At 42.7% G+C, this 14,520-nt stretch overlaps 1 protein-coding gene across 3 annotated transcripts in view; it reads left to right on the top strand.

Moving 5' to 3' along the window:
- Positions 1-14,520, top strand: part of FGF12 (fibroblast growth factor 12) — a 529,654-nt gene that overhangs the window by 262,182 nt on the left and 252,952 nt on the right. Inside the window, exon 1 of one of the 3 annotated variants that reach the window (XM_036875264.2) lies at positions 5,759-6,682. The exons of the other annotated variants lie outside the window; for them this stretch is intronic. Within the exon in view, the coding sequence (XP_036731159.1) occupies positions 6,484-6,682 (199 nt within the window). The 5' untranslated portion in view covers positions 5,759-6,483. Of the gene's footprint in view, positions 1-5,758; positions 6,683-14,520 lie in introns of those variants that run through there. 3 annotated transcript variants of the gene reach the window in all.

Here is a 14,520-nt window from a genome sequence, read left to right as displayed (position 1 = left end):
GGTTGTTGACAGTCTCAGTGAGATAATACATGGGAAGATGATTGCTAGCTAGTAAAAGACTATATGAATATGTATAATTATATTCTTACTTTATTCATTTTGCTACATGATTATAATTATTAATAGTATGTTTTTATTAACATACAGCATCACACAGAGGATAAAAGGGCAGATATGGAAATAAGTTATGTGGTTTACATTTGAACTTTACCAATTCATAACTTAGTGACTTTGACTGAGCAACTCAATCTCTCTTCATGCCAGTTTCTTCATTTATAAAATGAGGATAATGACAGAACTTACCTCATAGTTGTTATAAAGATTCAGTGTGTCGATAATTTGCAGTGCACTTGGAAATATGCAGGGAACTTAGTATTGGCTCATATTAGTTGTATGTTATATTTCTTATCAAAACAGACATCTCCAAAACAATGATCATTTCTCTGCTTGGACAATAAGGATACCACCCTTAATCTGTGTCATAAAGAAGAATTAAATCTATTGTCTTTCCTATTTTGAGAGATGTTCAAAACCAGAAAAGCATATAACATGTAGCCAATCAATTGTTGAACATTTATGGAATAAAACACCATAAATGAATTTGCTGTATAAAAGAATTCACAAATTATTAATAAGTAAGTATTTACATTGCTCTTGTCAACCTATTTTAACTGACAATCTGTCAGAGAAAAGCAAATGTAAGTATAGCTGCTGTATAGGATAAAATTCATGGAAGAAAGGCCTTCTGCCCATCCACCTTGCTATGTCAAAGCATAGCGAGTTTGAGTCAGGGGCACAATCTCAGAGCATGATGATGTATGTGCAGAGGTAGTCTCCTTTTTGTTTCCAACAGACAAGGACAGTGACAATATTCCCCTAATGAAATTGCTGTTGGGCATTACAATGTCAAAGTTAATCATTTATTTTAAGTGGATTTCCAGCCTTCGTTAAATACATTATGTACAGGAGCGGATGATGATGAGTATATGAATCACAAGGTGTGTTTTCCTGTTTGGGAAAGTCTGGATTTTATAGCAGGAACTTGATTTAAAATGGATATTTTAATGACAGCATGCTCATTCTAATACTTTATATTATTATCACATCTTCCTTGAGCTTTGCAGCAGCCCAGTTAGAGAGGTATTACTAGTGTTATTATCATCGATCTATTTTACAGATATGGTTTAGAGAGATTGAATAACCTGTCCAGTAGCATGCAGCTCGTGGGTGGTTAAGGCAAGAGGCCAAATAAGATCATGATCGGATGAACTGTAATTTCGCTGGGGCAGGGAGAAGGCAGAGGTGTATAGAGGTCCTTTTGGTAACCAAAACAGAGTCTTGGATGTAATCTGTGCTCTATTCAAGGTTTCAAGTGAATGACTCATTCACTTGAATAGTCCTAGTAGTTCGATTTGGAAGTTGGAAGGGTTGGCTTATGAATAAGGGAAAGACTACTAAATGTTCTGTGTTTTTTCTTTTTAAAATGTGGAGATGATTAAGATTGTCCATGTTTTATTTGTTTAACTAGAGATCAGAGATGTAATTACATTATTGTCATTTTGATGTATATCTAGTGACTTTATCCAAAACAATTAGAACTGTTTTTACCCATGATGTCTTCAGAATTATAAAGGAAAATTCTCAAGAGGTTCAAAGAAAGCGTGAAGCCAAGGTGTGGTTATCCCTGAGATACTGCCCTTTAAAATGACCTGATCATTTTACCTAAATCATTCGTAGGTTGATTTAATCTCACTCCTGAACCCCAAATACAAACATATCAGAAATTTCCTTGTAACCAGAAATGAAGACTTATGAGATTTAGTGGCCCAGGTAAGATAATTACAAAATTTTAGATATCACAAAATTAATGTAGGTATTATCCTAAGCTCAACAGTCATGTACATAGGTCCTGCATAAGTTCCCATATTTTCCTATATGTACCTCTTCTTATTGGGGAAGTGGAATAAATGATGCTGATGATGCCCTAAAGTGCTAAACGGCCTAAAAGCACCCTGACAATAGCCACAGGAATGCAAGGGAAAAAGTAGAGTCTTCGTTGTCTGATTGAATCGAACACACCACATTCTTTTAATAGAGATCTTAAGACAGGAGTAATTGCAATCTCAGAAAGCCGGCATGTAGTGTTTTCATTTGGTTCCTTAAATGCCTAACTTGATGCTGTCATGTCAAGACAAAGAGGATAGCTTCAAACAGCAACTATCTGCTTTTTCATCTCTTCCCTTATCACCTTCTCCTATTCCATGCTGCTACACTGGTTACCTTCTGTGTCAAAACATCTTTATTTCTCATAAAAATACAGGAAAAAATCAGCACACTCAAAGACTGAAGAACACATGGTGTCTTTCAGACCTTTATTTTGGGCACAGGACTGCAATGCTAGAGAAATGTGCTAGATTCTGAGAGTTGGAGTTTATTTTTCCCTTTAGTAGTGGCTATGTGTGTGCATGCATGCATGTGTGCATGTATCTATATATATACACAAACACATATGTACACATAAACACACACATAGATATGTGTGTCTGTATATATCTCTCTTTCAAACTTTTGACACCTGAAGAACTTGTTAACTCAAATTCCTGGGCTTTCCTCACAGAGACTTCTGCTTCACATTCTGAGACACCACCAGGAATCTGCATCTTAAAAAAGCACTCAGAATAACATGCATTTTCTTTAAAAAACAAAACAAAACAAAACACTGTCATCATTTCTTTTCATTTGGCATTTTCCAGTTTTCAAAATGCTTGTGCATACATATTCAGCTTTGTGAGGTAGATGGGAATTATTCTCATTTTGAGGATAAGAAGGAGACACAGAATTCAGTAATGATTTCCTCAAGGCCTCACTATACACCCCTCTCTTGCTCATTTCTCTATGTTCCTCACCTTAGCTGATCTTTTTCTTTTTGGGTGTAGAACTGCAAAAGACAAGGGGCCCCGAAAGCCAGCCTATCTGTGCTTCCTTCCTCAAGAATGAGACTAATCTTCTGGGAGCCAAGGAAGGAAAATAATTTTATCTGTGGAATGTGAAGATTTCTCTAATTGATGGTGTTACTGATTGATATTAAGTAATTCCCCTTGCCCCATCCAGAGGCTCTTTTGAAAATGTATTTAGTTTCATTTCTGGAGAAGAGGGGGATGTGTGCTTGTGTGTGTATTTATGTGTGTATCTTTTTTCGCCTGTCTTGTTCTGTAGTATTAGAATCCCAGGTTCACTGTCCTTAATCTGCCATACTGGACTGCTGTAGTGATGTGTTCTCCCAAACTAATAGCTGGGATTTCCCCTTCTTAGGATGCCTTGCCTATTAATCTTCCTTCCAACTGTCTGCCCATAAGCCTGGGTCTGCCTGTGTTAGGCCCGTGGCAGTTTGAAAGGTCCAGGCTCCTGGACACAGTAGGGTTGTTTCACACAGTGCTTGATCTAAACAACCTCGCAGGCCTTCTTATAGCTAAAGTGCATTTCTGCTAGGCCTGTAGGTTTGTGCCCACATCTAGAGAGTTCCTACAGCTTCTCCTTGGGGACCCACATCCATTTTCAGTAGCTTCTAGAGCCTTGCCCTCTATTATAGTATTTCCAACAGACACCTGTCTTTGCTTGGAAATCATCCATTTAATCATTTGGCACTACCCTTGCAGCTTAGTGAAGTGTCTGTGAAGGGAGGGATTAGGGATATTTAAAGACAAGTTATAGAGAGATTGTAAATATAACTGATAGCCACTTTCAGACCTTAGCATGAATAGAAGGTGATTTCTCTTTTTACATTTCCAAAACCTTTCATGCTACATTTTAATGTGGGTGACATTATCTCATTCGCTGGGTTTTCTGTAACATCCAGTTGTCATTGCCAGAACTCCTGGAGACCTGGTTTGTACTCCAAAGATGGTTGTTGACTGCCCTTGCCCATAGTCACCCTCTCTCCGCACCTCCATTCTCCTCTGTGCAGGGTGTTCACTTGGTCCCTCATTTTAGGGAATAAGCCTGTTTTGCAGCCTTCCAGATAGAACCAAGAAATCTGGGTTCTCAGGATGCAGAAAAACACTTTTTTCTGTTCCAAAATGAGCTGAAGGTGGGGCCCAACATAAGGGCCCAAGAGGCCATTGTCCCTTTCTCTAGTGTCCACATGCCTGCCTTCCTAAACAGAGAATTCTGTGTGCTCCAGCTTACTGAGAGAGGGTGGACTGCTTTCACTCAGCTGCCCTGCTCCAATCCCTTCACTGTGCACCCAGGGTCCTTTAACCGACCTGCGGTTGTGTTTTCTCTTGGGGGAGGGATGGGACCTAGCCGACCCGAGCTGCAGTTCCTTCGCTCTGCCTCTGAGAATTTCTCATCCAAACCTCAATCACGTAGGATTGCGTAGAGAAGAGAAAAGGGGAGAGACAGAAGACCGAGAAGGGGGAGAGGGGTGACAGGAGGGAGGGAGGGAGTAGTGTCTGGGAGCAGAGGGCGCGAGGGAGGGGAGGAGGACCCGGGAGCGCGGCGCTCCTCTGCGCCCAGGAAGCCAGGCCACCAGCGCTGCTCCACCTGGGCGCTCCCGAGCTCCTGGGCCACCCTGAGCAGTGCAGGAGGTGCTCAGGCGGCCGCCAGCTCTTCGTCCCAACCTCTGTCTCGGTGGCGGTTGTCTCCGTCTGGAGTTTCCAGTGAAGCTAACGCTCCAGCCCAGCGAGCAGCGGGGCGGCGGCGGTACCCGGGCGCCAGTGAAGCTCGGCGCGCCCAGAGCCTCAGCCCGTGAATGGGACTCCGCCCTGAGCGCCCCTTCCGGGGCCTGGGGAGGCGGCGGCGGCCGACGCCCCGCTAGCCCACAGTTCTGAGCGGCCACCGGCGCAGCAAGTTGGGCGAGTTGGCAGCATCCTGCACCTGCTTCCTGGCCCCGGCCCCAGAGTCTGCGTCCGGCCCCGAGGGCCCCGTTTGCGCGCTCGGCCGCCTCCCGCCGTCACCCCCGGCGGCCTTGGGGCCCCGCCTGCGCCCCCGCGCCGGACCACGGTGGGCAGCTCCGGCCGGGAGTCGCAGCCGCCTCGAGCCGACGTCGCCCGCAGGCAGCCCCGGCCGACCCGCGGGTGTTCGCAGCGCGCCGGTCACTTCCTTCCGTGGCCGGGATGGGCCGCGCGGGACTGAGGGATCGGCCTCGCGTCCGGCGGGCGATCCCCATCTGATCTGCTGCCTGTGAGCTGCCGACTGCCGGGCCGCGCGAGCCTGGGGGGCCCGGGCGCCGCGACGATGACCTGATCCGGAGCCCGCCAGGGCGCCCCCTCCTTCCCTCTCCCCTTGCTCCCTCTGAGCCAGTGCGGAGACCCGCTCGGTGCGGCGGCCCCGGGCGGACCATGGCGGGGAGCTCCAGTTAAAGGCGTGTGGGCGCCGAGCTGGAGAGGACACCTTCGGCATCGCTGCCTTTTGAGGGGGCTTATTTAAACTACTGAGTCATTCCAGATTTAGGATTCCCTAAATAATCACCAACTGTGCCCGTCTTGTGCCAGAAAGCAAGCGGGAAGAGAAAGAGCGGTCGCTCTTGGGAACCCGCGTATCCCCCGCGCTCGCCTCTGGCGAGTTTCTCCCTGAGGGGTGCTGGCCCCTGAGGATCTCCCTCCCTCCTCCCTCCTTCCCTCCTCCTCCCTCCCTCCCTCCTCGCTCGCCGCCCGCTCTCTTTGCGGCGCTGCTGGTGGGGAGCCGCGCTCACCGCAGCTGGAAACAGCTGTCCCCGCCCCGCGCCCCCGCCCCGACTCCCGCTAACGGCTCCTACTTCGCGACCTCCGGAATTCCAGAACTCCGGCGGCCGGCCCCGGAGAACCGCAGCCGGGCCGATGCATCCCGTAGACCTCACCCAGCCGGGACGGACCTCCTAATCTCCCGAACTGCGGGCCGCAGGGAGTTAAATTGCTGCCTTCCTCTCTTCTCTCTTGCGGTTGGTGGCTTGTTTTCTAAAGGAACGTTTTATTCACTTTTTAGTATTTTCTACCGGGGGCGCGCTCCCCGCCTCGGTCCAGATTCTGCTTTGTAAACGGGTTTTATATGTATGTGTGTGTGGATACACTTTGGACACCTTACCACGCTTGCGCTCTCCAGCAGGGGCACGGCTTGTTGTTCTGGACAGCCTTCTTCCCCTTGCTCTTGGTACCCGAACGCGGTGTGACCAAACTCCCCACCGCCCCTTGGACGCGGATCGCTTTGGGGTTCAAGTTTGGGGTGCAAGAGTCTAGTGAACAGGAAGGTCTGGGACCGCCCCGCCCCCGCCACCAGCGGTTGGGGAAGTTTACATCTGGATTTTCACACATTTTGTCGCCACTGCCCAGAGTCTGACTAACCTTGTAGGCGTCGGGTTTTCGGGACTGCAGCCTCCTCAAGTATTAGCACTGCCTCCCCGAGCCGGCCCCATCCCTCCAGGCTGCCGAGGTCCTGCCCTCACCTCGGGCGGAGCGCGATCCCGAGGGCGCATTGGAGCCCGGGGCCTGGGGCCCGCGCTGAGCAGCTATGGCTGCGGCGATAGCCAGCTCCTTGATCCGGCAGAAGCGACAGGCGAGGGAGTCCAACAGCGACCGGGTGTCGGCCTCCAAGCGCCGCTCCAGCCCCAGCAAAGACGGGCGCTCCCTGTGCGAGAGGCACGTACTCGGGGTATTCAGCAAAGTGCGCTTCTGCAGCGGCCGCAAGAGGCCAGTGAGGCGGAGACCAGGTCAGTAGAAGCCCGGACGATGGGCTCCCCAGAGACTGACACTCCCGCTCCCCTTCCACATGGAACTGGGGCACCCGTGGAAGGGAACGAGGATTGCCCAATTTCCTGCTGGCCCCCTTCTCTCCTAATCTCCAGACATTTCTCTTTCAGTCACCCTCTGTCAGTTACTAGCTTCTTGTCCCACATTCAGGAAAGCACTTTATACCTTGAAAACAGTTTGACTAGATTTGATTAAGATGAGACTTAACGCCTATAGAGCGTTTAGTCCCACAGAGCCTGTAGAGTCCTTGAGAGCAGTGACCACCTCATTCATTCTCTTCCCTCTCATCCATCCATCCATCCATCCATCCATCCATCCATCCATCCATCCATCCAGTGCTTACCCTAAGAACCAAGGAGGTAAATATAAACAAACCTTTCTCCTTATATCTCTCATAACATGTAACATAGTTCTTGACACAATAGTAGACACCAGATGAACTTACATTTATTCTCCTTTTTTAACTCTTCCTCCAGCAACACATGATATTGCATCTTTCAGGCATTCTGATCAATTTATCACCTCCCCATTTTCCCACATGCCCTTTCACTTTCTTTTACACAGACCTCCTATTCCTATTCTCTTCCTCCACTTACTCTTGTGGTTCCCAAGGGCTCTGCTCATTAACTTCTCTGTCCTATTATTCCCATCCTTTGCACACTCATACTTACTTTTGGCACATGAACGGAACATAGTATTTGCAGCTTGGCCTCAGGGAGTGTAAAGACAACTGTGGAGTGAATAATGTCATGAAAACCCAAAGGCAAAATGACATGAAAGGGCTTCTTCACACGGCTTAGCATGGCCTCTCTGAAGCTAATTCTCTTCTTTGGCCCTAAACTCAAATAGTGGTTTTTGATGTGTCTCTGTTCACAAAGGGAAATTAGGTAACTTGAGTTTCAGAGTGATTGTTCCCAGCTCAAGCTAGGTCAGTTTGAGAGAATGAAAGGTCTTTGCTTCCACCAGACTTTGTTATCCTCGGGGTGTGGCCCCCAGGGTTATTTGCAAACTGCAGACACACTACCCTCACTAAGGACAATGAAGAGGAAATACTGCCTAGAAAGAGAGCTTGCTCTGTGATCAGCTGATTGGGTTAGGTTAGCACCTTTGCAACTCTAACTGATATTCTCCTGGGTTCCAGGAATGAGGCATGTGGGCTACGGGTGAGGAAAACACTTGGAAAGTTTGGACAAGTGGGACTCAGAATTAGTTTAGAAATTTGGGATTAAGCCGTGTGAAGAAGCCCTTTCATGTCATTTTGCCTTTGGGTTTTCATGACATTATTCACTCCATAGTTGGTTCATTTTCTAATTCTGTTATGTTGATAAAACAGTAAATTTCAGGAATAAATGAAAATAATTATGATCCCAAGTCAGGAGCTATTAAAGTCTGTTATTTTACCTACAATTAATATAGCCTGTTCATTTCATAAAGTGAAGATGTTTTCAAGTTAGAATTACCTCTGCATAGTATATAATTCACATTAGGGGAAAATAAAATCCCTTGTATTGTTGTGTAGGGATCATCTGGGGGGCATTTTCTCTCAGGGTTTATGTGGTCTACAGGGAACTTCAAAGCTTTGAATTCAATGTGACTTTTACATCTCAGTCTCAAGTATGTTCTTGTGCTCTAGCTGGGATAATTATGTGATATTTATGAATAGATCCCACTCAGCCTCCTCAGTTATTAACAAGGCAATAGAAATGACAGGTGGATTATATTTGTGAATGTAAAAGGTAAACTCACCTGATCTATGTTGAAGTTGATTTGAAGATGAACAATTTGCATTGCTTAAATTTGCATGGAGAAATTGCTTCCTGTAGCCCTTTCCTTAGCATCACATTAGAAAATAGAATTTGAGGGAATTGCTGAGTTTACAGTTTTCTTTAGTGTTTATTTAATCTGCTCCTCTTTTTCATCTACTTAGTGTAGGTCTTGGCAGAGAGGATCCTGGTTGGAGACCTCCTTTAGCTGAGTGTCACGGTAATAATCTGGCAGAAAGAGGATGGAACCTGCTAAGACATGCCCAGAGCAGAGGCCACATGCGTGTATCTGTACACTATGAACTTCAGTTTGGTCTGAAGTTTTGCTTAGAACAATGGGAGTGTGAGGTGCAGAAAAGCTTTTGGAAAGATGATAGTGTGTTGTTATCGTTATTAACAAAGCCAAATAATTAATCTGTTGATTTGCTGTCAACAACCATGATTCACATAGCATGGGATGAGCCTATTTATAAAGAGATAGCTACCTTCCACATCTCGATTCCAAAGAGGATTCTTTAGCTGGATTGGGAGGAAGTTGCTAAACACCAAAAAGAAAAACTCTGTGAGAGAATCTGTTATACAAGCATTTCATGTTATGTTCATTTAATATTTGAGTTATTCTTGAAATAACTAGCCTTTCTAAGCCACATCCTGTGAACTACAAGCTGAGTCACAAATGACAAAGTGGTGAAATGGAGTAAGTTGTCCTGATAAAGAATTTCCACTCTGAAGTTCTGTCATTGAGACACATTGATTAGGCTTCCAGGGTGTGAGGCTGAGGCAGTGAAGCTAAGTCAAGTATTGGATGGGAAAGGCCAGGGTTGTATTTATGATTTCAGGGTTTGACACATTGAGTGTCTCAATCGCTTGTTTTAGTTCCCCAAGTTTTGATATGTATAATGTTGACAATTGACAAACACAGTGACAACTCTGAAATTACATGGTAAAGGTGTCATATTTAAAAATCATGATACTGCAGAATGAAAATGTGAGAACCGACAGGGCAGGACCTCACATCATGGGGTTCCAGGGCCACGGTGTGCCTCAGATGCTTTGTGAATGACATCCCAGGAGCACAAAGTGATGGCTTACCCTGAAATTGTGCAAAAACCCTTACTTAGATGAGAAATCCTAGAACCAGAGCAAGTTGATGATCTATAGATGGTTACAAACCTAGATTGTGGCAAAATTGGGACTAGAACTAGATCCACTGATTTTTCTGGGCTCTGTTCTTCGTATCACAACACTGAAAACAGTGGAATGAAGAACTGGGTGTCCCTCTATTTAAGGATGGAAATAATTTTGTGGATTATTTATTTATTTTTACCTGCATGGATTGTTGTTATTATTTTATTATTTTGTAATTTGAACAGGAATAGGGTAGAGGAGCTAACTGGTAGAAGGTGGTGTTGGCTCTCTCAGGCAGCTGGGGTTCTAAAATGACCATCTTTTAGCTAGCATGCATTATAGATGTAAATCCAATAGTGAAGGCATACAGACAGTGCAGGAATAGTTAGCCCCTAAGGCACTATGTGGGCTGTAGGGAGACCTTGATCTGGCAAGTTGGCTGAGGTCATTGAACCATAAAAGGCCACTGAACTTTCCTTTTTATGCCTTTTCTAATAAATAATGGAGCATTCTCATGGTCATTATTTAAATCATTTATATGCTAAATACCAGTATGAGCCATGTACCACAGCTTTGTTTCCTTTGTAAGAATTTTAGAATAGAATATTTGCTTAAATGTTGATGCCACTTAATTGGCTGTGTCTAGCAAATAGGAGATCCATGTAAATTACATAGCTTACTCATTTCCAACATTTGTTTTACTTTTGAATGGAAGCACCTGTACAAATGATTGACTTGAAAAGTATTTATGTTTTGGCTAAGAAGTTGCTTAGGTAGGATAGGATTCACAATCAAGAAGGGAAAGATAGAATTCCTGAATTACAATTGCTGAATGTTGGAGCTGCCATGAACCTTGAAGACAAACTATTATCACTCTTTCAAAGAGAGAGCCTTTCAGGAAAGTACAGAGTAACTAGATAAGCCTAAATCTATGTATTAGAAGTGATTTTGTGTTATTATTAATTTTACATACAATATTTAATTTCTTCCCTCAAACCAGAATGTTTAAAAAAAAATCAGCACTCAGGAAAAATTCCTCACTTAGAAGACATTAGGTATTTTTCATAATTTAAGTATTTGATTTTATATGCTGTTCCCTTTTTTAAAATGATGTAGCATATTTATACTGAGTGGATATAATAAATCAAATAAGTGATTATAATTTTTACTAAATTTTGTTGTTTTCATTTAATTTTTCTGGGTCTTTATTTCTGCTGTTATAAAAGTTGTGGTTATTCAAAATACCTCAGTATTCTTCCAACTTGTTTTGGTAGATGTGTAGTATTTAACAGTACACTCATTCAGCATTTTACTACCAAACACATCATTTTACATAGATGAGGAAAAAAATTACAGAAAATAAAACTTCAAGAAGAAAAGCAACAAAAAAGGGAAAATAATGCTTAATCATGTGATCTATATGGAATATTGTTAGATTTGTATAAATTGAAATACTTTGGGTCAATATGTAGATCAAGAATAGCTTCATATGACAGGTGATATTTTACATTTATAGCAAGTACCTTTATTGTATTTTCTCTTTCAAACGTATGAGTCATGTCTGAACTGCAAAATCAGCCTAATTAAATGATTTGGCTTGATGTCTGCTAAAAAAAAGAAAAAAAGCTTTTTTCTTCAGAAACCCACCCTAGGGCTTAAACTGATATTTTGTATGTGTTGTTTTAATCCTGTTTTCTCTACAGCAATACATTCTCATCAACAAATTATGTTTTCATTGTAAGAACATTTTAAAATAGCAGGTACTGTGATCTCTTGATTTCTTTCATCCCACAGAGATCTCATCAAGCCGTAACTCAGGATTAAATCTTTAAAGTTTTAATGAAGTTGATATTCTTGAACAGAATTAGAAAAATGATTTGCAGGAAATGAGGCAGTCTCTGTATTTGAGGAAACAATAGGAATATTTTAGAAGATCTTTGGAAATGAAAGCTCTGTCTCACAAAATTATGTTTTGACAGAGGTACTGATTTTACTAGTATAGCACCACATTGATTTTATCTTGGTGAGATCATATTTATGCATGGACATTGCAGCATTGATTTGGATTGGGAAATTTGTTAATAGTGATTAATTTTTTCTTGTCTCTTCCTTGAGTGATTCATAAAAACATATATTTGCTATTGACTTTTCCTCCTATAATTATTCTGAATTTTATAAAGATTCCTCAAAGGCAGCATCATTAGACATAGGGGACCCAGTTAATACACTACATTTTGGATTCTACCTATGGCATACCCCTCAAACTCCAGAGCTTTGTGTCCAAAGAAAGAGGCACTGCATCTAAAGGGCTTCAATTCCAAGGCTATCTTCTAAGAATCTGTGAGAAGAAGGAGCTTTAGGTACAAAATGTCTAGAAATTAATCACATATAGTCATAACTTTTAATAATAACTAACTTGACTATATGACTTGAGTATTTCCAGAGTTTCTTCACAGCTTTTGCTCCTTTTATTCTTACAGCAGTCCACTAACAGAGTTAGCTCCATCTTTGAAATAAGAAAACTGTGCTTCAAAGTGGCAGAATTGTTCAGCTTCACAGAGTCAGGAAATGGTTAAGCTGTCACATGGCCCCCAGCCTCCCCACTGCAGATCATCTGTCTTTATCTTTTACCATACTGAGCAAAGAAGGCTGAACCTGGATAACTCAATTTGATTCGAAGCTGGGAAATTTTTGGTAGAGGAAATATGATGAACAGTTCAAGGCAATGTAGAGTGTGATGACAGTTCTGCTTGGCTCTGTGTGTGATTCTCTAGTGACAAGGAGGAGCAAAGTGGGAAGACTGGGGCATATGTTGTTATGTGCTTGTCCTGGGCTCCTGGCTGGGATGTCCCTCTCCGCGTGCCAGGAGCCTCAGAAACATCAGAATGTCACCTGGGGCACATGAGGGCTCACTGGGAGACTTGGGTCCAGAGGAGCAGACTTTCTTAACTGTAAACATAAACAGTTGCTTCAGATGTTTTAAAATGTAAAGAGGTTAATGCCAAGTCCAGAGAGCCCAGGAGGACATCCTTTTTTTTTTTCTTTTACCATTTCTGTTTAAGTACAGCATAGCAGAGTGATTAAGTACATAGAGTTCAGAGTGGCATCTGAATTCAAATTCTGGATATATTATTTGTAAGAATATTAGGCAAGTTTCTTAATATCTTGAGCCTTAGTTGACTGATTTGTAAAATGAAGATGTTACCTCTAGCTTGGTCAGCAAACGTCTCTTTGAGGAAGAGTCAGTTAAGATGAGCTCTCAAGAATGAAGCACTCAGAGAGGGATGGAAGAATGTTTAAGGCAGAAGAGAACAACTTGCCTGAAGATGAGATGGAGTTAGGTGCATTTGAAGTTGAAGTGTAGCTGGAATAATGAGAGCAAGGGCTACAGGTGTTGTTGGAAAGCTTGACAAGGTCTGTGTTTGCAAGCTGTAAAATCCTCTGAGGCATTTCAGGTTTTAATCTGGGATCCAAAGAGGAGTCAGAAGTAGGGGGTGACATAATGTGACTTGCATATTTAAATGGACAGTCTGGCTTTGGAGAGGTGAGGGGATTGCAGGGGAGCCCATTGGAAGCTAAGCAATCAGAAGGAGGCTAGGGCATCAGTCTGGGCCAGCAGTTAAAGTGGTACCGAGGCCCTGGGAGCTCCTTGAAAACCTTTCAGTGGTCCACAAGGCCAAAACTGTTTTCATAATAATATTTTCTAGAAATACTAAATGTTTATCTTTTCACTCATTCTATCACAAGTGTCCAGTGGAGTTTTCCAGAGATTATGTAATATACCCACAATCATCTGAAAAGGCTATTAAAATTTTCTTCCCTTTTCAACCGTGTATCTGTGTGGGGCCTGGTTATCTTTATGTATTTCCACCACACAACATGTAGCAAGACACTAAATGCAGAAGCAGAATTGAGAATCCAGCCGATTTCTATTAAGCCAGACATTAAAGAGATTTGAAAACATATAAACCACTTTATCAATCTTTTTTTTTTTGCTTTGTTTTGGAAAATATGTTTCATTTAAACATGTGATTTATATTAATATTCAATGGGCTTAGGGTTATTTTTAATAAACATACATTTGAAAATCATTGTAATTTCTAAACACAGTAAATGTTGAAAAATATAAGCCACTAAAGAAAAGCTTTTGGGGTACTCAGTAATTTTTAGGAGTATAAAAAAGTTCTGAAACCAAAAAGTTTGAGAACACTAGTCTAGGCTATAGGTAATATTGACATGAAACTTTATAGTAATAGCTGTGGATGTGAAAATAGTAAGGGGAGGTAGAATGAGCAGAACCAGACTATAGGTAGATAAGAGTCAAGAGGGTAAGATGCCTGGATGATTCCTGGCTGAACAACTCAGTAGTGGGTGGTTCTTTTGCTGAGATGGAGGGAAGCTAGGGGAGAAGCTAGGGAAGCTGATACGCATAAAAAAACATCATTCCCAAACTACAAAGCACTATAGAATGCTAAGGTGAAAAGTTGGATAATGGTATTATTTATTGTTTAATAGTTTTACAATACAATTAAGATCCTGAATACCCACCTCTATAAGGCTACATACTTTATTCTTGAACTCTCAAGGAAATGTTTTAGGTAGTCACCCTGTGCTGTTGACTTAGAGCTACTACCTTGCAAGGGCAATCCTGTAAGCATACGTGTTTTAGGCAGAGAAAAATATTAAGGAAAGTAAAAAACCTTAATAGATTTTCTAGTCTTTTAACAATGAAACATGGTATTTTCAATTGGTATCTAATAGGCTTTCAGAGACTTTGACCTGGTTCAGTCCTGAATATGCCCTAATATGGCTTCCATATGTGTGGCATTTAAGATTTCGTATGTGAGTGAAAGCGGGTCATGTTCACTGGTCTTTGCATAATCAAGTGGCTTTGAAAAGACAAACTT

The sequence above is a fragment of the Manis pentadactyla genome, chromosome 1, assembly GCF_030020395.1.
Source record: "Manis pentadactyla isolate mManPen7 chromosome 1, mManPen7.hap1, whole genome shotgun sequence".
Lineage (NCBI taxonomy): Eukaryota > Metazoa > Chordata > Mammalia > Pholidota > Manidae > Manis > Manis pentadactyla.
The sequence above is the reverse complement of the archived record's forward strand: the minus strand, read 5'-3'. Positions and strand labels throughout refer to the sequence as shown.